Genomic DNA, 24591 nt, shown 5'->3' on the forward strand with positions numbered 1-24591 from the left:
ACTGCTGGTGTGTCCCCTTTTTCTCCGTGGACGCACTGTGTGGCACTTCAGGACACTTGTAAGTACCATTTACAGTGTCTTCAAGCACATATGCTCGCAGCACCATTGACACGTACCATTGCCACTTCGTCCAGTCTTCAGGGGCTTAGAGTTTTTCCATTTGCATTTTGTATTCACCAACACTGGCTGCCATTTTTGTCAAAAACACAAACAATGGGCAAATTCATGTTATTTTAGTCATGAGTGATAACAATTACTTCGTGGCTGTTCACATGCGGTATGGGCCCATAACCTGTTAAGATTATTTATTTAAAACAGACTAAAAAGTGTATAAGATTTACAAAAATGTGGTTACACACACACACACACACACACACACACACACACACACAGACACACACACACACACACACACACACAAAATAGGTTCAGTTTTTGTGACATAAGAGCACCCTTTGTTCTACTGTCCAAAGATTCAATTGTACACGTATGACGAAGATATGAAAAACTCGCGTTACACAGATATTACAATACTTTTTTTTTACGGAAATTATACTTGAAAGTGAAGCAGTTGCTCAGAAGAGTGTGAGACGAGATTGTAGCCTATTGCCAGTGTTATTCAGTTGTACATTTAGCTAACAATAAGGAAATGAAAAGAAAATTTTGAGTAGGAATTATAGTTCTAGGGGAAGAAATAAAGACTTGGGGGTTTGCCGAGGTAGTGGAAGAGCAGTTGAATGGAAAGGACAGTGTCTCGAATGGAGGATACAAGATAAACATCAACAAAAGCTAAACAAGAATAACATCAACAAAAGCTAAACAAGAATAACAGAATGTGGTTGAATTAAATCAGTTGGTGCTGAGGGAATTAAGTTAGGAAACAAGACACCTAAAGTAGTAGGTGGGTTTTGTTATATAGACAGAAAATAACTGATAATGACCAAAGTAGAGATGATATAAAACGTAGACTTGCGATGCCAAGAAAAGCATTAGTGAAGAAGTGAAATTTGTTAACATCAAATAATCAAATATAGATTTAAGTGTTAGAAAGTATTTGTTCGTATGAAGTGTAGCCATGTGTGGAAGTGAAACAGTTTAGACAAGAAGAGAATGGAAGCTTTCGAATTCTGCCACTACAGAAGAATGCCAAAGATTAGGTGGTTACATCATGTAACCAATGGGAAAGTTCTGAATAGAATTAGTGTGAAGAGAGATTTGTGGGACAGCATGAATAGAAGAATAGATCGGTTGGTAGGACACATTCTGAGACATTAAAGGATCACCAATACAGTATTCAAGGGAATTGGGGGGGGGGGGGGGGGGGGTAGAAATTGTGGGATACCAAGAGATCAATACAGTAAGAAGATGCAGAAGCATGTAAGTTGCAATAATTATTTGGAGATAGAGGCTTGCATTGGATAGAGTAGCATGAATACCTCCATCAGACCAGTCTTCAAACTGAAGACAACAACAACATACGTATAGATGAACCCCAGTTAAAGACGTGTCGCACGGAGAACATAGTCATATAGAGAGACTGTAGAAGAGTAGTAAACACAGCAAAATGTGATCGCAGTAATAAAAGAAAGGAATGCAAACAGAAAAATGCAAGTATTAACTCATTTCAGTCACTGGAGGAGTGTGACTGGTAATGGGTGGCAAGAACAAAATGGAGTCATACCTTCAGTGGCAAAGATTGAATTTTAGAAGGAGGAAGGGACAGTAAATAATGTCAAATCATCATCATCAGTATAGTTTGATGGGCGAGTGCCTCACTACAAATCCATTGGACTGTGGTTCAGTGTACTGTTGGTTCAAGATTTTTTTTAAAATTGCGTGTTTTACTTTGGACAGTGATTTTTGTACACGAAATATCCCAAGTTGCAGCACAGTTGAAAGTCCCTGTTAAACTGTGGGTTCCTGTGTAAGTAGCTGAGTAACTTCAGAGCTTGGCGCAAGACCAAGCCGTACAATCTCTGATAGGACTGCCTGGAAAAAAAAAAAAAAACACTGTGGTTTTCAAACTACCTTTTGGCCTGGTAACAGCTTCCATTACCATCAGCACAAAATAACTGCCGTAGTCAATGTTTATTTTTTTAACTCTTCTGTGGTGCCTCTCTAAAAAGAAACTTAAATGGCCACATGGCATACATATTTAATGCAATTTTGTGAGCTAAAGAAAGAAGCCACTGAATTTTTTTTAAAAAAAAGTGTTTTATGTGATGCCTATAGTAATATTTATTAAGAACTAAAAATTGTTATACCTTTAGTGATCCATTCCAGTTATTTTTATTGCTTTATTAAAACAAGTTAGGTGGAAATGTTTAATTGAAGACATTAAAAAAGCTACTTAAAATGCTTCATAATTTGCAATGCTTGAAGTGTTTCGGTCAAAGAGCCATCAGCTTCATGTGAAGTAAAATTGTTTTCCTAGTTAAAGTTACTTTTCATGTAGGCTTTTTTTGTGGAACTGCCTTATTTGATCTGGTATCCTCAATGAATAATGCTGAATGATCAGAAATTCCGAAATCTGAACAAAATTTATGTGCCTCATCAGAAACATAGCTCATTAAAATATCATCCGTACATGTTCCTGACTGAGCATTTTCTCTTGTAAATTAAAAAAAATTAATTTGAAACTGTATTTTGTTATTAAGTCAATTAATTTAGATGTCTCATAGTTTTTACTCAACACATTGATGTTGAAATCAGCAGAAATTAATTTTTTTCTTTTTTTGGTACTGCATTGTTCTAGAAAAACCTGAAACTTACAGTGGAAATGTTCGGTTGTAACTTTACCTGGGATTCTATACATAGATACATAACAACATTTAGGTTCTTTAACTCGATGTATCAACCCTCTAAAATACTCTCTTCACTTAAAGTTAGTACATGGTAATCTAAATCTGAATGAACTTCTCGTGACTTATGTTTCCTACAAAGGCTGGTAGCTCTCTCAGAGTTCTCGTTCCCCCCAGGTTTATTTATAGTTTTAATCTTACTGTTGGTTGAAAAATGTTGCAGATTCTATAATACCCCCATCAGCACTTAACACTTTCCATTATTTCTTATATTATATGAGAGGTGTCAATGTACATTTTGCTAAGCATTTTGGATCCTAATGTGTTAAGATATAAGTGATATTTCCCCAGCTATTCATTAGGATCTATAAATACAGCTCTTGATCTGTTGCAGTGTTCCTTCGTATTGCAATTTATCCTCACTATGTACATTTTGCTTACTGAATTCCTGTATATTATGCCACTTATTACAAGCGTCGCTCTGTCGAGGTGCCTTGCTGTTAAAATTAAATTTTTCGTCTCACTAATATTTCTTCCTCGCTGCTGTTTCGAAGAAAATTTGTCCCCATGTGTAAGAACACAGCTTCACAGTTTGAACTAGATTCATCTCAGATAAATTCTTCTGAGTGCAGTACATTATTCAGGTGTTTATTCATTTGCTGAGATTTGATGCCTGAATGCATATCAATTCTTGCATTTGGTACTTCATTTTTGTGTGTGTGTGTGTGTGTGTGTGTGTGTGTGTGTGTGTGTGTGTGTGTGTGTGTGTGTGTGTTTTTACTGTCACCTGTAAAGAGAAACTCTCTTTGACAATATTAGTGTTTTTGATTTACTCTTCTGTTGTATGTTACTTTAGGCCATTTATATTTATTTACTGATTTACAGTCTTCAGTCTGTTCCACAACTGCTACAAGTACTTTAGAGGAATGAGAAATTGTATCACTCCACAGATTTTCGTATCTTTGTCCATTACTAATATTTTGCGCATTTAGTTGTTGGTGGTCTGCAACAACTGGTGTTTTCACACAACTAAATTCTTTCGACATTTCTTGCCTTTATTTTCTTCCATCAGTAAAATATCTCACTTTTGAAAAAAGTCTGTATCACTTACCAACTCTTCTGTTATTTCATCTTTGGTCTCCACTGCCGATGCTAAACACGTGTTTTCTTCTTCTAAACAGTCGGAACACAGCCACTGTAAATGCTCACTTAAAGCATTTTAAACATACTTTGGTGCAGTTTTCATGTATCCGGCAGTTGCATTTAACACACAGTATTCCTTCAATTGCACGTTTTTGGCACTTCTTACACAATTTGTTTGTTTTATTCTTTTTCAGGAATGATGTCACTCTGCAAATTTGTACATTCTTTCTACTTTTAAATGTCTGTCAGTAGTATTATACATTCTAGTACACACACATGAAAAGAGGTGTAGTATATGATGCTTAATGCAGACTATTATTTACAGCCCTGTGATGTTCCCCAGAAAGTTGTAGCAGTTGCAAAGAAGCTGACATTTGACGTATCTCCGTCACCAAGGAAAGTAAAAACAGCTGAAGTAACAGTGACGGTACGTGAAACTGCTAAGAATTTAACTTCCGTCTGGTTTGTTCCTCTTAATTGCTCCACACCTGAAAATTACTGATACATTCTATCAGTTTTGTACTATAGAAGTGATGCGCATTGAATCACTAGGATGTTTTGAAAGGAATGTAGGACAAACACTTGAAAAATTTAGTCTTCAGTCGTAAGTATTCATGTAGAAATATATTTATAGAACATTTTGATGTAAAACTGCAACAAGATACTAAAACTTCTATATTATTTAGTGTGGCATCTTCTGTCATCGTCCTGTGCTGTGACATGTGCAGGTGTTTGAAAGTAGAGTGCCGCAAAACTTTCCCGCTGGACGCCAGAGACGCTATAACAAGTAATATTTGTTCTGTGATTTACTCTTTGATTGTTGATTTCTGTCCCATGTTCTACTCCTTGGTGAAAGCATGAATCCAGATGTGTTAGATACGGAATAATTTACCCTACTGAACTTTTCTCACGCCTTCGCACGAATTATCGGTTGCAGTGTATTATTGTCTGTTCCGACTGCAGGGTTTCATTAATAAATTATTACATCAAGCTGAGACAAGCCTAATTCCCTTATTCAGTCTACAAGCACACAGAGATGTTAAACCATCGATCACGGTAGTTCAAACTGGTACCAACATTTACTGTCGACATAAGTGTCAATGTGTGGAAGATTTTTTCCCATAGAAATAAAAGTTCCTGCCATGATATTTTGAATCAGTCTTTTGGTGATCTTTGTGTGAGTACAGAATGACATTAATGTCAAAACTAGCTGCAGAATAATAAAAAATTTTAGCAGCACCTGGTGGTTTTACATGAAAATGTCTTTTCTAAAGGCGGTGGAGTATGACTTAAAAAATGTTCTGTGAAATAATTTATGTTCATGCATAATATTAGTGAGAGTGATGTTATGATTCTGATAATCCATATGGGCTGATATCACGAAAGCAGTTGTCTGTTCTTTATTTACTTTATGTTGATCCTGTAAGCGACCTGTCAGAAGCTATCATGCACACTTGTATAATGACTACGAACGGTGGGTATAGTGTCTACGAAACTAATCTGCCACAGTGTGCTCTGCCAAATCCTCCTCTTCCACAGACTGCATGAGTTTCTGTAATTAATTTATATTTACAGCTCTGGGGAAAGATCACAGGACAGATTTCGAAATCACTCACTTCCCTTACATTAATCTTTTCCACTAAAGCATCTACTCCACACATGCTCCACATTCCCCAAAAACTGTCCCGAAAAGAATTCTGTATACCCTTATCCCAGATGGAATGTACATTTCTAATATTGCGATATGACATCCTTCAGTATAACTGTGACAGTTTAGAAGTGATTTAATTGGTTGTGATATCTGGCCATTGACACATCTGGTCAAGAGCAGGTCTTACCTCTCAACTGTATCTGCTATGTATAACAGTTACAATTGTGCTACAAGAGAGCACAGTATCTATAAGGGCCACTCAAATGGAGAAGACACAGATAGAACAGAGGTAAGTGATCACCATAACTAATACATTGACCCCAGTGTGAGATAAGATGGTCAATGCCTTCATAGAAAAATGTTTGCAGTTGCTACAGTGTCATAATTTTACTGAGGCATGCAGTTCTCCATCAGAAAGCAAACTGTCAGCAACATATGTCTTTCTTCAGGGCTCCAAAAACATGGAAATGACATGGGGAAAGATCAGGAGTATATGGAGGATGTGTGTGTCCCAGCAAAACTTATGCAGCGTACTCTAAACAATCTTTGTCAATGTGGGTGGGCACGTCCCCCATGTAGCCCCAGTCTCTCCCCAGAAGATTTCCACATTTTTGGTGTGCTGAGGAAAAGACATTCAAGGCTGTCAGTTTGCTGTCTTTTGATCCCTCCTCCCTTACTGTGTGTGTTACACACAGACTAGGCACACTGCCTTGGGGAGATGTCACTCTCTTTTAACTTATTATTCTTGCTCAAACTGGTGTTGCTATGGGGCACGTAACTAACTACTTCTGATTAAACTTTGGGCATTTCCAATAATTTTTCATCTGATCTAAGTGCTGCTGTTTCCTGATTTCTGACCCATTAGCTCAATTGCCTTTTTTGGTTTTCTGTGGAGATGGGAATCTAAAACAGGGTGTATACGCTCTGGAAAAAAAACCAGGAATTTTTTAGAATTCCAGATTTTTTTTTAGTCTTACATTAATTTTTTTTAATTTTGACTGGTAAGAACCGATAAACAGCAACATGTGTCAAAGGCTTTAGACTGAAGACTATGGAATACTTAATAAACAATAAACTGCTGCCACTGAGCTGTTGACATTAAGTTTGTTTGAGCCACTGCCCGTGGGCTCACGCTGATGCACAGTTGAGTTCCATATGGGCAGTACCGTCTCGTACTTCCGTCTACTAGAAGTGTGGCTGTTAGCTGTATCAGCAGTAGTGACAAGCAGCCAGATGCTACCTGGAAAAACTTTTCTGGCATGCCCCAGCTGCCAGATTCGCACAAGTGCATAGCAGTCTGGGTTGTAGTGGGGAAGTGTTAGTCTCCATGTAAGCCGTGTTTATGTTTAATGATTTTGCTGTTTCCTCTTTGTTTACACTTCTGGCATCAAATGAAAACAAAAATGGATTTCGGTGGTCGGGAGTTATCAAGTGAATTAAAATACACTCACATAATTATGGAAGGCTAACGTATGTTATTAGTTTCAGTTTTCTGATTTTATTTCCAAGTTTTTGGTAGTCAATCACCTTGCAGAACAATGAAGTTATTTTCGTCGGTTGGCTAAATAAATGTGGCTTTTATTAATCTCTTCCTCAGAGGCAGTCAGTTTATTAGAAACGAAGTGTTTCATTCCACGCTATTGGCTAGTTTCAACTGTTCACTGAATTTAAAGTGCACGTTTTTATCTTCTGGCACATATGGCATTATGCCATAATAAAGAACCAAACAGATAATACAGTACTGGTACTCAAAGAAAATTTGCACTCCACAAAACCTCACTGAAAAGCTTAATATTAGGTTGGGGCCTACTTCATTGTGAATCTGGACGTATGAATTTGCACTTTAAGCCAAGTTATGCAGTTTAGTATGATTTAGGAAATTCCAGTGCTCTTGAAGTATTCTGTTTCTTTTATGACATCATGTAAGATCTCTTGATACTATAATGTATGAACATATGGGCATCCTACGTCCTCATAGCTGCCCATGCGCAGTAATGCCTGTTTTCTGGCACTCTCTGGCAACTGCAGAAATGAAGCTATATCTAACAGTTCGCAGGAGAATTTTGCATATGGTGCTTTGAAAAGTGTTAGTTTCAAAGTAAATTTCCTTTTACGCAAGATGAATTGTGCTATGTGTGCAAGTGTGCAATAAATTTCTTAAATTACAGGGCCTCTTACTCATTCAAAAGTTAACAAATTGAAGACTAGCCACTTTGAAGAATTTCGAGCCCAGAAGGCCAGGCATTGTCATTATTTAAAATTTTACTGGCAAATTTGTGTGGTGTATCTTGAAGTGTAACACACGCAGAAATATTACATGTGGAAGCTTAGCTTTTCTTGTTGCTTTCAATCTTAAAGAGCAATATTACATGTGAAAGCTTAACTTTTCTTGTAGCTACACCACATATATTAATTTAAACCATTAACTTTTCCTGTTTGTGTGTTTGTTCGCGCATTTAACAGTGATGGCTGAGTACGTCACGTGTCCTATGCTCTGAATATCTGATGTCATTGGCTGGCGAGATCACGTGACATGAGCTATGATTGGCTTACAAAAGCACTTTTCAGTCTCAATTCCAATGCTTCAGAAACCAACGTGCTGTTTCTGTACTTTGGTAATACAAATACAAAAATATGCAGTGTATTGTAATATGAAAGTATGCAGTGTAAATGAAGTTGCACATCAAAAATCTTTCCAAAACCTTTTTGCAAGGTTTTTCATTCTCTGAAGGCCCGCACTTGTATGTAAAACCTTTACCATTGAAAGAATGGATATTTTTACAGCTCCAAGGGGTAACAGAATAAAACTTAAACTGCAAAGGAAATGTGCCATTTACAACAACAAAACACAATGCACATACAAATGTCTGCCAACAGCAAAATTTCAGATATTAGGACGAAGATGATGCAATACTTCATAGCAACAAATTTCTTCCAATTAGCATGACATTTACATTAGGTTTGTTTGAGCAGTTGCCAGAGGGCTCATGCACATGCTTAGTTGAGTCACGAACAAACAGTACTTTCTCCTGCTTCTGGCTACCTGAAGTGTGATTGTTAGCTGTATCAGCAGTAGCAACAAGCAGGCAGATGATACTTGGAAAAATTTTTCTGGTGCCCCCAGGCTGCCAGATTGGAGCGTGTGAAGGGCAGTCTGAGTAGTTGTTGGGGGGAGTAGCCTCCACGTGACCCTTGTTTACGTTTAGTGATTTTGGTGTTTTTTCTTCATTTACAGCTCTCACATCAAATGAAAACAAAACGGATTTCTGTGGCTAGGTGGCTATCAAGTGAATTAAAATACATTCACCTAATTATGGAAGGCTAAAATATGTTATTGGTTTCAGTTTTCTGATTTTATTTTATTTCCACATTGTTAGCAGTCAAGCATTAATCGACTTGCAGGACAATGAAGTTGTTTCTATCAATATGCTAAAGAAATTTAGCTTTTATTACTGTTTTCTGCAGAGGCAGTCCATTTATTTGAAATTAAGTGTTTCATTCCACAGTAATAGTTAGTTTCATCTGTTTGTTGAATTTCAAGTGCACAGTTTCATCTTCTGATACATATGGCATTAAACAAAAAAAAAAAACCTTGATATAATACAGTATTGGTACTCCTAAGAAATTTGCATCCCAAAAATCACACTGAAAACCTTAATATCAGGTAGGAGCCTCCTTCTTTGTGAACTAGACACATGTATGTGTACTTTAAGGTGAATTATGCATTTTACTATGATTTATGAAATTCCGAAGCTCTTGGATTATCCTCTGATGACCCGTTTCATTTACGAGATAATATACGATATTTTAATGCTGTATACGTGTGAACGTACAGACTTCCTACTTCATCATGGCTCTGCAGTCACAGTTATGCCTCTTTTCTGGCGCTCTCTGACAACTGCTGAAACGAATTCTAACAGGTTGTGGAAAATATTGCGAATGGTTGAAAAGCATTACTTCCAAAGTAAATTTCATTTTACACAAGATGAATTATGTTTCTTGTGAGAATATGTGCTTTGAATTTCTTAAATCACACAGCATTTGACTTCCATAGCTTAACACTTCGATGGCGAGCCACTTAGAAGAATTTCGAGCCCAGAAGACCAGACATTTGTCATTATTTAAAATTTTACCGGCAGATTTGTGTGATGTATCTTAAAGTGTAACACTCGCAAAAAAAGACCAATATGATATGTGAAAGCTTAGCTTTCCTTGTAGCTAGAGTGTGTATATTAATTTAAACCATCAATTTCTCATATTTGTGCGCTCGCGCTACTTAAGTGATGTTGCTATTGGTTGACTATAGCACATGGTCTATGTTCTCAATATCTGCTATCATGTGGCAAGATCATGTGACATAAGCTATGATTGGCTTACAAGAGCACTTCGCAATCTCGGTTTCAATGCTTCGTATACTAATGTGCTGTGTTTGGGGGAACTCGTGTACATACTGTCGTAATACAAAAGTATGCGGCATATTGTAATACAGAAGTATATAGTATAAAAGTTGCTGCACATAAAGATCTTTCAGTTTTTCACTACACAGGCGTATAAACCTTTAACCATTCAAAGGACTGATAAGTTTTACAATTTTGAGGGAAAGTGTACTGTCACATAATAGGGAAAAAGTGTATTTTTAACGGGGAAAAACTCAGGATTTTTTTCCGTGTTCACGTATACACCCTGAGTTGCTATATGGCAACTTATAACAGAATGGGAAGAGAGCAATTGACTTGGTTCAGAAAAAAGTAGAATGCGGCTACAAACCTGTGCCTTTGTCTGTAGAGTTCAGATTAGGGCATTATGAAATGGTATGACAAGAATGAGAGGGAAATTTTCCTTATGACAGTTGTATTTTGTACATGCTGATGATAGTGTTAATTGTGACAATGTGATTCAGGTGCACTGCTCACCAAAGTGAAGCAGACAATGACCAATATGGCAGGTCACTGAATAATGTTAGATACATTGCAAGAGGCGAAAGGCATTTATCTTGGTATTACAATGGCCATTTGGTCTGATTTCATCACTTAAAAATTCCAGGCTAATAAGCTGTGGTCGATGTATAAAACTTTCTCCTAGTGTCTCCTCTCCAATTGCGGGAGACATCTTCAGAAGTAAAATGGTGAACTGCAACCTGAACTCAAGGGAGCACCAAATATATAGGCAATGTAGAGGGCATTACAGTGTATCGTGTGTCATCGACTATGACGTTATCACTGATCCTGCCAACATTTTTGATTGAAAGTCATTGATCGTTATTCTTATGTTACAATGGTGACATTCAAATTTTATCTAATTTAACACGTCCTCATTTCTGTTAAAATTATTATGGTGTTTATAAATCTCAATAGCCCCTCTATGCACACACGCATGATAGTGCGACATTTTTGATATGACACTCGTCTCAGTAAATTTCATTTCATGATAACCCTTTTGGTAAGGATGTTCTACTACAGCCAGTGTATCCAAATGGCAATTCCTCTCATGTTCAGTGAGACAGGTATTAACAGTTATTTTTTGTGGTACCAATATAAACCAGTCCACAACTACAAGGAATTTCATATATACCCAGTGTAGCCAAAGGGTATGTATATATTTTGCTGATCTTAAGCATTCTTTTATCTTCCTTGTGGGTCTAAAGGTAGCTAAGATCAGGAAAAGATACCTTCACCGGGTGTATATAAAATTCCTTGTAGTTGTGGCATGGTGTATATTGGTACCACAAAAAGACGTGTCAACATCTGTCTCGTTGAACACAAGAGGAATTTATGCCTGGAACATACTGATAAATTGGCAGTAGCGGAACACCTTTTCCAAGAAGGTGATCATGAAATAAAATTCACTGAGATAAGTATCATATCAAAAACCTCCTATTATCGTGCACAATGTATAGAGGGATTATTGAGATTTATAAACATCATAACAATTTTAACAGAAAAAAGGAAGGTGCTAAATTAGATAAAATTTGGGTGTCAACATTGCCACATAAGAATGACAATTGATTACTTTCAGGCGAAAATATTGGCATTACTGGCAATGATCTTGTAGCCAATGTCACGTGATAGACTGTGGTGCCCTCTACATTGTCTATATATTCGATGCTCCTTCGAGTTTTGGTTACAGTTAGCCACCACTTTACCTCTGTAGATGTCCCCCACAGTCGGAGAGGAAACATTAGGAGTAAGTTTTATACATTGACCAAGCACTAAATAAGTGAAGTCAGTACCAGCTGTGGAAGCTTAAATTGTATGATCATTTTGCAAGAGTGTTTAAACTCAAGAAGACTGGGAATGAAAACCATAAGTATGATGATGTCGGAATAGAGGCAGCTGTGATTGTGTTTGCTGAAAGCTTCAAAGGTCAGTAGTTGTTCCATCACTACAACTGGTGATACGTAGCATCACCATTTCATTCCCAGATGCCAACATGCAACACACAGATTGAAATTCATACATTTCACAAGCTTCAGATAAGGCAAACATTTTTCACTCTCTAGGTAAATTCTGTAAATGCTCTCTTGGTAAATGCTGTGAAGTTTCAAGCTCCTGTGGCTCTTGAAGAAATCTGCCATAGCAACTCTTATAAAATTTAGGTTGATATGGATAGATGCTTACATTCAGTGTCATGTGAAAGTAGCATGTTCCAGTCTTAATTGCTCTGTAACACATAAGTTTACAACACTTGCGCTCATATTTGTATCCGCTGTGACAGCAGTGCACCAATTAGCCAGTATGCAGTATTGCACTGTCACATGTGGTATGAATGTGAATGTCATCATTTGCATTCATTTGTAACATGATTTTTACAAAAGGGAACTGTAAAACTTCATAACTTATCTTCTTCTCTCTACCTCTGTTTCTCAGTTATTCTTTGCAAACTGATGAGTTGATCGGAATTGATTGATGTAACTTACTGACTCAGTTTCAATGGTGCTTTGCAAATTGTTTACCCTTAGAACACTGAAAGGGGAAAATATTATATTGTCTCTAAAGCATAATAAATTTTACTACTCCCTATTTTATTCAGATGAAGTCATTATATATAGTTTACGCACTAGTTACTTACAATTGTAAGGTCTCCAGTGGCACGCCCCATACAAATTGAGTACAAAATGCCCAGTTTTACACCCTGTACTGACAATAGCATGTTGGTGGGAAACGCAAATTGGTACCAAGCGCAATTGTAAATTTAGTGGGGATTTAGTTATCTAGGGTTAAAAAGAGGCTATTGGCATGGACAATAAAAGCTGTAGTTGGCAATATTTATTGATCACAAAATACACTGGGATTGTCCCAATTCTCTTTTCCCCAAATTTTCCAAACTGCGCACACACAGTGAATGAATGGCTTCAGACTGAAAGTTGAGTTATACTGTAAACCTGGGGGAGGGAGGACAAGTTGCAAGTATACAGGTTGTAAACCCTTCACTGAGACAATGAAAGGGCCACAGAAAAAAGAAAAATATGTATTTTTGACGTAATTTTTTTCACAGATATTTGTTTTGTTTAAGAAATGTAATTACGACAATATCCTTTAACAGAGACATGTCATTCCCTGTATGCGCAAGTTCAAAAATAACATTCCATGGGAAAAATTGTTCCAGTTTTGGTTCCCGCTGCCACAGCTAGCCTGCAATGGTTGAAAAGAACTAAGTTCTTCAAGGGCCTGCCCCTCCTTTCCAAGAGGGAATGATAGAAGGGGGGGTGGTGGAATACGAGAACACAGACTGCAGTATGTGCATACTTGCTGTAAACACTAAGTGAATGGTTAAACCGAACATAATCTCAGAATGGGTGCAGTTTAGAGTTCCCATTATCCCAAGATTCATACATAAATTCATCTGCACCTCATGAGCCCTGTTGAGCAAGTGTTTTCAATTCAAATATTAGCTCAGTGCACGCACCGTGAGAGCAACAATCATAATACATTAAACATTGCTGGAGGAAGAGATCAAAGTTAGAATTATACAAACACACACCCTGACTTACATTATCAGAAAAGGCCAACTAACATTCTATGGGCACGTACGTATGAAGATCAGGAGATTCACAAAGAGGATTTTTGTTGTGGTAAACAGCTCAGTCGAAATAAGAGTTGAGTTCAAAAAATGTAAGACCTGAAACAAGCAGAAATCAATAGGGAAATGATAAATGGAGGACACAGATTCAGAAATAAATTTATGAAAATGAAATTTGGATGAAAAGAAAGGAAGAAAACAGGGAAAATATGGACAGAACAAAGGTAACTTGAACAGTCACAGACTGGAGAGCTTTTGGGAAGAGAGAAAGGAGAAAACAAAGAAAAATTGAATGATCATGTAATATGTTCAAATCTAAACACTTTCTTAAGGAAAAAAAAACTTTTTTTTCCCTCAGTATGGATTAAGGTGCTGACTATCGATACTTCACAACTCGGTGTACTGCTTCATGAGAGGGAAAAGGCTTAATAAAAATGCCAAAAGACTGCAGAAAACTGTGATTTTAAATGTATAGGATCCTTATAGACAGTATGTTGCTCAATAAATTGAACTATAACAAAAAAGACATTACATTAATTCTTAACGATCCTGGGATGTTTGTAACTCCACATTATGGGACCTGTTTGGTTAGGAATGTCTTGTAACCTACAGTATTTCTGTGAAGATATACATTTCTTTTTGTGAGCAAGGAGTGGCTGGTAAATGGCAGAAGACAAGACTTTTTGCATAAACGTGCTGTGTACCTATACAGTAATTACACTTTATTCACTTTATTTGGAGCCAATTCAGTTTCTGCAGTGAGAAAAATAGGGCACTGGTGTGGACTATAGTACCTGTGTCATTTATTTGATGTGCCATATAAGCACCACAACTGGCACTCAAAGGGTAACCTCATAAAACTGTGATAATAAGAAGTCATAACCAGCAAAACTGCTTCCTGCCACATATTAAAAAGAAAATTCACCAAATAGCAGCTCAAAAGCATCAAACAATTCTTTCTTTATCAAATGGTTTTACCCAATGGACTCTGAGATTGTTGTTGTGAGTAGAGGTGGCACAAAGCAGGTAAATGATTTCAGACCATCTGCTTTGTTTTTTATACTTTGACTATTGCAACATCCAAAAAACTATGGAGAGCAGATGCCTGTGATAGTGTATTCACATAGAAACACTTACGAGTGAAGATGGTTGTCAATATCTATCTACATTTAACAACTGTGTCTAACTTGAGCTACACAATAATATATGGACTAGAACTTAGTGAATCTCTTTACTCAAGCTGAAAATGTTCTCACTCTAAGTATATTCTCCAACTAGCTTTATTTGCGCAAACCTGAGAACGTTCTTGGAAATTCCAAAAATAAAGCACATTCTCTGTATGTGGCACCTGTGTTGTGGGCACATCTTCTACTTGGCATATTCAATTAGATTTCTGTGTGTTTTTGTTGAAAATCTAAAAGAAATGTGCCATGTAACATAGCCTTTTGTTCAATATCTATGCTAAAATAATGCACACTTGCTTGTTGGTAGCATTACTATTCAGTATTTGACCATAAAGAACAATTGATATTCGTAGCATTTTTCTTCTGCATGTACTTTCTTTCTTTTCATTTATTTGAAACTGGAGCTGTGTGCCATAAATCTAGTGTCTTTGGAAGCTGTTTTGAAGAATTCAGAGATGCCTCTGAATGTAACATCAGAAGATAGGTTCTGCTCTTTCCATGTGATTGCTGGTGGTGTAAATATTTTGTAAATTAAAATTGTGCCTACATAATGTTTTGAGCTGATAGTTTTCCTCCCTTTTTATTGACTTGCACTGCACATGTTACCAGATAAATTTCACTTATGTATTGGTCTTTAGAATGCTCTGTCCAGGAGTCAGTTGCTGTAGTGCATTTGGAAAAGTTGTAAAGAAAATGTTTTGCAAAACCACCTTGTCAACCAACAACAGTGAATGTGCTGCTCTCATTCCTGTTACTACTACCACCACAGTCTGACCATATTATTTGCAACCTCTGTTTTAATTTATCATCATTAATGCTGAGACCTAATCTAAAATAGCACTAACCCTCAGTTCCTGTAACATTTATTACTCACAGTGTCTGTGCCATTGCTAAATTTGCAGGCTTTTCTTGTAACACTCAGCTTGAAGTCTGCATGAGGGTGGTGACAAGAGCAGCATGATGTGTCGAATGACAAACTTGCCACCCTCATGCGCAAAGCTTGCGCTTCTTGAGTAGGATGAGCGTAATGTCTGCACAACATTTCCACAAGAAATGTTCAGGTCGAATCGTGCGTACTGTGATTTGACAGTGCCATGACCAATTTTATTGCTCCAGAATGAGATTTTCACTCTGCAGCGGAGTGTGCGCTGATATGAAACTTCCTGCCAGATTAAAGCTGTGTGCCAGACCGAGACTCGAACTCGAGACTTTTGCCTTTCATGGGCAAGTGCTCTACCATCGAGTGTCGGTCTGGCACACAGTTTTAATTTGCCAGGAAGTTTCACTTTTATTGCTGTTGATATTGGGACATGGGGCAAAAATAGAAAAGTAGTGATGGAGGAGATTTGCCAGTTCTAAGAAAGTGCAGCAAACTTCACCCTACCAAACAATAATGCTCAAATTCTGTATGTTGCTGTAGCTGATTTGTTGACTTACGTGGGGAATAATTGCAATTATTAGAATTGCCACTTTGTTTATTGTATGTTTCGTGCCATTAGGCAGTCGGAAAACATTTCTGTTACTGTGACTAAGAACTGTAGACATTACAGTAGGTGAATTCAAGCTTTGCCAGAACATATACAGTTGATATTCTAGAGACATATTGAATCTCATCTTTATTTATGATAATGATGTAGGCCAAAGCAATGAATTAACATTTGTACCAGCACCAGGATTTGAAGCCAGGTCTTTTGCTTACTAGACAGATGTGCTAGGTGTTACGCCTCACTGGTGCTCTGATTACCACGGCTGCACGGAATACTGTAGTACGTCTCCCTTCCCAATACAAATCCAACTTGTGCCTCAGCCCATTGCTGTTCCCTTCTAAATAATTCACATCACAATTGCTGAGGCTCTCCTATACTGGAATAGCACCTTAGCAATTAGCGAAATGCGGTTAATCCTGCCTGTGCCTCAGGCGTAGATGATATGTTAATCACATACAGTTGATTTTCCTGAGACATATTGCAAATAGAGCTATCCTTTGGCAAAAACTTGTTGCCATCTTCATGCCATCCTTATTACTGTCTGTCTCCTGCTGGGCACTGTCCCCATCCCTCAAGTCTTGAGCATGCTCAAAGCAGAATTGTAGGCTGTGGGATGAGAGATTCACACCGTGCCAACTGAAGAGCTGGGACCACGCCACATAGGAGTTGCTTCCCTCCAGCAGTTGTCTCAGTTCCTGCTAGTGCACTTCCCTCACGACCTTAGCAGCAGAGCCACACCCAGCCCAGCACCAGGCTGTGTTTGACAGCAGTAGAGGGTATATAAGACAGCACCCAGCAAGGGACAACCAGTCCTCGGGACCCTGTGAAGATAGCAGCAAATCAGAGTTTACCGAAATATATCTCAATTTCGATTATGTCACCCAGCCAAATACTTGAACATTCCAATATCTACTGTTGGTTATGCGGCAATTGGATTTTAGGGGTGGGAGGACTCTAGAAAAATATATATATGTGCAAGGAGGGAAATTATGCCAGTTGCATTTCTTGTGTGAGTAATATTCACTGTATACTTAAATTCTGATGTCTCTTGTTTATGTTGTTATTTTGCACCACGAGATATGATCTGTCTACATTTGAGTGACATCAGGTTTAAGATTAGCTTATCACTGCAGGCCCACAGTCGTGCACCGCTGTCTCACGTCCGAGGGAATACTCCGACCGGATCACAGGGAACTCTCCCTGGCCGACGCCTGTCTGCGAAGGTGAAAGCCCAGCGGCCGATGTCACCGCTGCAGCTGCTCCAAGTGCGGCAGCGCCTGGCCGTGAAGCGGGTGCTGCAGCTCACTCGGACGCAGGTGGAGGCGGAGGGGGAGAACTGTCCACCCACGAATGTAGAGGGTGCCCAGTGCGACCCGGCAGTCCGGCCGATTAAAGTGTCTGCACCCCCTGCACTCCCTACCAAGGACACGGCCCTTCGGTTTTGACAGTTGCACTGTATCGATTGAAAACTTTTCTCATAGTTTGTTTTTATTCTTCGTATTGTACCTGTCTGATATAAAGACTCTATTTTTTTGGAGGTTGTATGTTGTAAACTTCAGGAGAGTTTTAAGCAATAAGATGATCATAGTGCAATCTGTGTGAAAGATGTCTTGCAACACATCCTTTGTTCCCGTAATCCTTTTGGGTTCAATATCCAATAATGCCCTGTGGCCACACCTCATTCTCAATGTCTCCCATTGCCCTTACTCTGTTCCGTTAGCCCCACTCAATCCAATCCCCATGTCATCGTCATCATGTGCTGCACGAAATCCCTGGCTCCTGTGCCAATGTGTCATTTCCTTAGGTTGTGGAGCTGCAACCTTTCTCTCCCGCATTCCTATTCTGGATGCCTGCTGTCTCTCTCTGAGCTGCCAGCTGGCTTTCACCAATCCTCTTTCTGCTGCCAACCTCTTTTCTTTACTCGCCCACTGCATCCGACATATCCCCTCACCTCAATCTACCTTCCTATGTGTGGTTCAAGCACAGTGTAGCTGTGTGTGGTGGGGAGGGGGAGGAGGGGATTAAGTATGTGTACTCTGGCTCGAAAAAGGATTCATCCGAAGCCTAACAATTTTTTTTTTAAATGAGCCTTGGCAACAACTTAATGCTTCCACTATGTAGTGACTTGTCACCTTCACTCCTAGATTATTTGCATTCTGCCAGAACTTTACATTCTGTATTTCATATATGTCATAAAGCGCTGTATAATATTGAAAACTAACATAATTTAATAAAGACGTTATTCAGTAACCGCAAACCATGTTCTGCTACATGGAATATATGCAAATTGTGAGAACATTGAAATTTAATTTCACTAGCTTAATTTGAGATTATATCAACCCAAATATACTATCTCTAGTCAAATCAAAATGGCATACTTCAGGCTGTTAAGTCACTAACCTTTTATTGTGTCATGGTTCTTATTGATGTCCACCTTCAAAAACCTTCTTTAGGTAATTGATAGGGTCATCACAGTAAATGACGACGACTTAACATCACAACACAGTCAAGTTCACTTCTTTCACTTATATAATTTATTGCTTTAAACCAACAATGATCAGCTTGTATACAGTACTTGTAAAAGTTACGAATCGCAGGTCAGCACTTTAGCTAATTTATACATAGCTTAACACAACTTTCTTCAGTGGTAAGGAAGCTGACACACATAGTAAATTGGATATGATAAACCATAGACTGATTGCATAGTAAATACTAGATTCTGGAAACTCTGTAACATTTATAGTTTCATTCCCAAGAGCGGACTGACTGATCAACTAACATAATGTCTCCATGATGTGACATAAATTGTATGAGAGTTCATAACTGCATCCTCACTAAGATAGATTTATAAATTCAGACTACAGGGTGCTGACTGACTGATAACACGATGTTTACGTTTGGACTATGTAATGTGGACTGGTTTAGGCTTTGTGTGTGACACTTATAGACACGCAAAGTACAGAAAATTATAAATTGACAAAGCACAAGATTGCTACATTTTAGGTATATAAAAAAGGTAAAATTATTAAGATACGGAGATTCAGTAGGTAATCACGTAAGTCTACCTGTCTGTCTAATAGCAGTTTGATCAGAAAAAGGTAAAATTATCTGTACTACTTTATGGGGGAGAAGTTTGCTATGAAAGGATATTACCAAAGTTGAGGATTGACTTTCACATGATTTGCCTGTACAGTAAATCCCAAATACGAGGGTGGTTTGAAAAGTTCTCAGAATCACCATGAGAGGTCAGTGCTAGCACAACGAGCTGTTCACATGATATTCATTGGGCTGTTGCCTGTAAACACGTGCCATGCAGCGCTCTTGGAAGAAAGCTGTGGCAGTGATGTGGCTCTGTTGTTGTTCCCATGCAGTGATATGCGAAGCTGGAAAAAATTGACATTCGAACAGTGATTAAGTATTTCGTAAAGAAAGATATGAAAGAAAAGGATATTCATGCTGATTTCCAGAATACACTTGGGGACTCTGCTCCTTCATATTCAACTGGTACTAAGTGGATAAATGAATTTAAATTGGTTCAGGTGAGCTTAGATGATGATCAGTGCAGTGGTTGGCAAAGATGTGTCACTACTCCAGAAATCATTGCAAAAGTGCACAAAATGGTCATGGAGGATTGCCAATTGAAAGTGCATGAAATTGCTCACGCTTGCCAGATGTCATCTGAAAGGGTCGACCACATTTTAACTGAAGACTTAGAAATGGAAAAATTCTGCAAGATGGGTGCCGCAACTCTCCACGCTGGATCAAAAACGCACGAGAATGGACACATCGGAACAAAGTTTGGCCCGTTTTAAAAGAAACCGACAAGACTTTTTGCGCTGGTTTGTGACCACAGATGAGACATGGGTGCACTACTATACCCCAGAGACAAAATAAGTCAAAGCAGTGGAAACATGCTGATTCTCTGCCACCAAAGAAAGCAAAGACAATTCCTTCAGCGGGAAAGGTCACGGCATCAGTGTTCTGGGATACAAAGGGTATTCTGTTTGTAGATTTTCTCCCCACTGTGCAAACAATTACTGAAGAATACTGTGCTAACCTTCTGGACAAATTGCAACGAAAGATACGAAAAAAGGCCAGGTTTAGCAAGGAAGAAAGTCATCTTCCATCAAGACAATGCGCACTCGCACATTGCTGTCACCATGGCAAAACAATGCGCACTCGCACATTGCTGTCACCATGGCAAAATTACATGAACTAAGGTATGAATTGTTGCCACACGCGCCTTATTCACCTTATATGGCTCCATCAGACTTCTGTCTCTGCCCAAAACTGAAAATTTTTCTTGGTGGACAAAAATTCACTTCAAACGAACAATTGATAGCTGGAATTAAAAACTATTTTGCAGGCCTGGAGGAAACTCATTTTCGAGATTGGATCAAGGCACTGGAACATCGTTGGACCAAGTGCATTAATCCACAAGGAGACTACATTGAAAAACAAAAAAAGTTTCAGTGATGTATGTACTTTTTTCTGTTCTGTTCTGAGAACTTTTCAGACCCCCCTCATATTTCTTTAAAGGAAATGTTTCCATATGAAACCATTATCATTAACAGTCTAAAAGCTATCCTATGAGAAATGAAATTTTCATGAAATCTTGCTTGAATAAGAAATTGATTATATCTTGTAACTATTGTACATGCTTTCTAGTTTCTTCTCTGGCTCATGGTGCATTTTGGTGCTACATTCAAAACTGCAGTATTGCTTTTGAATAAAATTGCAGCACCATTTGCACTTTTTATTTTACCAACCGTGGATGGTTTTGGCCCACAAGGCCGTTAGCGAGTGGTACACGTCAGGTAGTCTGGGGGGACGTTTGACATACACTGCTAAATAATGGCCTTGTGGGCCAAAACTGATCATGATTGTTAAACAAAAAGAAAAGTGCAACTGGTGCTGACATTTTATTGTCTATGTATGTGTATGAAAATCGTCATATACATTGCACACACATATGTCTGATTCTCTGCTCTCTCCATATGACTCCAGAGAGGATGAGTCAACTAAGTACAGGAAACAAATGCCAGTAGGTTGTCCTAGAACATTTCTTATGACCTTTTTTACAGGTAACCCACTTATCCTCCCCCATCGCTAGAGGTATTTATTCCCACAGTAGTTTCATACAAAAAAATGAGTCGTTTATGTACGAGTCCTGATCTATGCTTTGATCACCCCTTCCCAGCCACATTCTCAACTGCAGGGGTGTGGGGATAACTATCACAGAAATTTTTTCAAGGTTACAAGTGATACATGTGCTACGGATGGTAAATAAGGGTATATTACCCACACAGTATTTTTATATTTGAAATTGCTCCAGGCTTTCCTGAGTTATGTGTCTGTCTCTTCCCATTTTCAACTGTGCCCTCTACCCCTATGGATAGTAAGTGGTTCTTGCCCACACTATGCTTCTTATCAGATGTTAAGTTATCTGTGTACCAAGTTTGGTTGAAATTGATACAGTGGTTTAGGAGAATATGCTACACTTCCATTAATCCAGCCATTCTTTGCACACATGGGTGCTGGATTAGTGGGAGTGACAGATCAGTGAGAGTATCTGAAATTTAGTGTAAACATAGAGGGACTATGCTTCATTAAGTCCAAAGATACACTCTTTTTCACACAAAACTTAGTTCTTAAGTGTGTACATATACAGTTGTATCATGCAGTATGAAAGATGCCCCGGCGTGCAACCACTTACAGGCATTACATCAGTATTTCATTGTGTCAGACTTTACTCATGAGCATTGTGGGCAGACCAAGGCCCGACCTGTCACTTGGATTTGCTCGGTCTTCCTCTGAAGTAGAAGGAACAGCAGCTCATTTCATTTGCTAATGTGATGCGGCATCTTTCGTTTGGCCCAACTCTGAGTTTGGCAGAATTGTGCTGTCAGCATTGTTTAACCTTCGCTATTTCTTCGTGGTATGAAGCATGTTCACAGGTCCAGTGGCTGTTTTGTACAAAAATTGGCAGTGCAACGATCTGTTGTCTAAATTGTTTGAAATGAGTGGTAATGACAGAAGAGAGTGATTAAAATTCTCAATTCGCATAAGCAATAGGTACTGCATATTTGCTATGAAACATCATCACAATATCACACAGAAAGAATTAATTGACGGTGAAAGAGCAAACAATTAAAATAATCAAGAGATGGGATTCATTGTACATAAAAAACACTTTGTGCTAAATTTGCAGGCCTGGAGCATGCAAAGAAATTGGTGGTACGAATAGTAAAATGTCTAAAGTCGCACACATAATTCTGTTGTCACTGTGATCTGGATTAACAAGAGTTAAGTGTCTGTCAAACAAACATACATATGTAAATTGTTGTAATATATTAGCGAACGTGGCAATGCTTTGCAACTGCTAAAAATGTATGGGAATTGAATATACGTCCTGCTCTGCCGTGTCCCTTGGACAGGTGTCAGAATTTTCGACTCCTCGTGAATTTGCCTGCTTTGTAGGTACGGAACCCAAAATTCTAATAAATCATTTAGAATGTGTGTGAAAAAGACTCCTTAGTTTTCATTTTTGGTTTTCATTATTTTTTAAGGTTTTGTTTTATTTTTTGTTCACAGTACAATAACAAAACTTCACGATATACAACATTTTTCAGTTATTATGTACTGTATGAGAATAATATGGACTGGCATCCTCAACTACCGGTCTGTGAAAGGGCAACATGCAACTGAACATGTGAAAAACCTACTGATTGTAAATCATTCCAACTTATTCGAATGACTGATCTTGTGACCTTTTTATTGTTACTGTAAATGAAACCTTGGTTGGGAACTGAAGTCACTTAAAAGAAATAGGTAAATCGGTTGGGATCCTTAGTATATGGGAGACCACGGTGACCTATCGAGCTTCTGAACCTGTCAGGTTACTGGCTTCAATGACATTACTTCTCATAGTTTTAATCTGCAAACAGGTACCGTTGCAGACTTTTGGAGGATTGAAAGAGCATAGTAGTACAGTACAACTCAAATTGTCGGGTGAAAGCAGGCTGTCTTCAGGAATCAAAAAATTCTTGTGGGTACAGAATTGCATCTTTAGTGGTTCCTACCATATCAACTGATTGGTGTTTCTTATGTTCTCATATTATTGTTCCAAAATAATTGAACAATGGAAAATATTATATTATGAAAAGGACAGTTGCTACTCACCATATAGCGGACATGCTGAATCGCAATACGGCACAACAAAAAGACCTTTGGAAAGTTAACTTTCGACCAACAAGGCCTTTGTCAAAAATAGACAACATATGCACACGCAAGTGCAACTCGTGCACACATGATCACAGTCTCTGGCAGCTGTAGCCAGACTGCCCTTAAACAGGTTGGAAGAATCATGACTAGAATGAAACAGATGAAATTTGAAGGAGTAGGCCAACATTGAAAGGCAAAAACCAACTGAAATTGGCATGAAGTCACAATGAGATCAAAGAAAAAAATAAAAATATTTGTGATGTAAGTTGCAGGTCTGTGGATGGAATAGGTGTGAGGAAGGGGGACGGCAGATGTGAGTGATAACGTGAAATTAGTAGGTGTGAACTGCAATAGTGTGGAAGGGCTGGGGGGGTGGGGAGGAATTGGTAGGATGAGATGTTCGTGTGGCACAGGAAAGGTGTGGGAAAAATAACATGTGCAGGTGACACAGGGAAAGTGAACAATATGAAGGTATAGGAGTAATGATATCGGTGGGAGCAATGTGGGACATGAGGTGCTGCACCAACAATCACCATGGCTCGTAAGTAGAGCAGTGCAGTTTGTAAGGTGACAAGAGAAACACGGGGAAGAAGGGGAAGGAGGATGGATACTTGAGTATAGTAATGCATTAGAAAATAGTGACAAAGACAAGCACTGCATTAGGATAGAAGAAAAAGCATAAGCCAAAATCACAGTGGAAAATCCAGGATGAACTGTATCAGTATTTTCTCCATATTTCTGATTTTAAACACAAACTATGTATGCAACAGTGTGTTGTATTGTTTTCTTTCTGGTAATTGGTTTTAACAGAAAACGTGTATATTAGGAAAGTTGTATTTATGGCTCATCAGCTTATGATTAAAACACCGAGTCATCTGAAACAGCTGTGCGATTCAGTAAAGCAATACAGATTGAATCAAAATGGCACAAAGTAACAAAAAACATGTTAACTGATGAAAACATAGTGTGATAGTGATGCACAGAATGGTAGTGATATGAACTGTCTAGTAGCAAGCATTTGTAATATACAAAGTTAAAAAGTGAATGGTTGATATGATCAGTGGCATGGTGACAGACCACAA

The 24591-nt window shown here is 38.3% G+C and overlaps 1 protein-coding gene across 2 annotated transcripts in view; it reads left to right on the plus strand.

Moving 5' to 3' along the window:
• Positions 1–18572, plus strand: part of LOC124720076 — a 44666-nt gene extending 26094 nt beyond the window's left edge. For both annotated transcript variants that reach the window (XM_047245344.1, XM_047245343.1), the window contains 2 exons: positions 4270–4371; positions 17419–18572. In XM_047245344.1, coding sequence (XP_047101300.1) covers positions 4270–4371; positions 17419–17730 — 414 coding nt within the window. In that variant the 3' untranslated portion in view covers positions 17731–18572. The remainder of the gene's footprint in view (positions 1–4269; positions 4372–17418) is intronic.
• The last annotated feature ends 6019 nt before the right edge of the window (positions 18573–24591 follow it).

This window comes from Schistocerca piceifrons, chromosome 11, assembly GCF_021461385.2.
Source record: "Schistocerca piceifrons isolate TAMUIC-IGC-003096 chromosome 11, iqSchPice1.1, whole genome shotgun sequence".
Taxonomy (NCBI): domain Eukaryota; kingdom Metazoa; phylum Arthropoda; class Insecta; order Orthoptera; family Acrididae; genus Schistocerca; species Schistocerca piceifrons.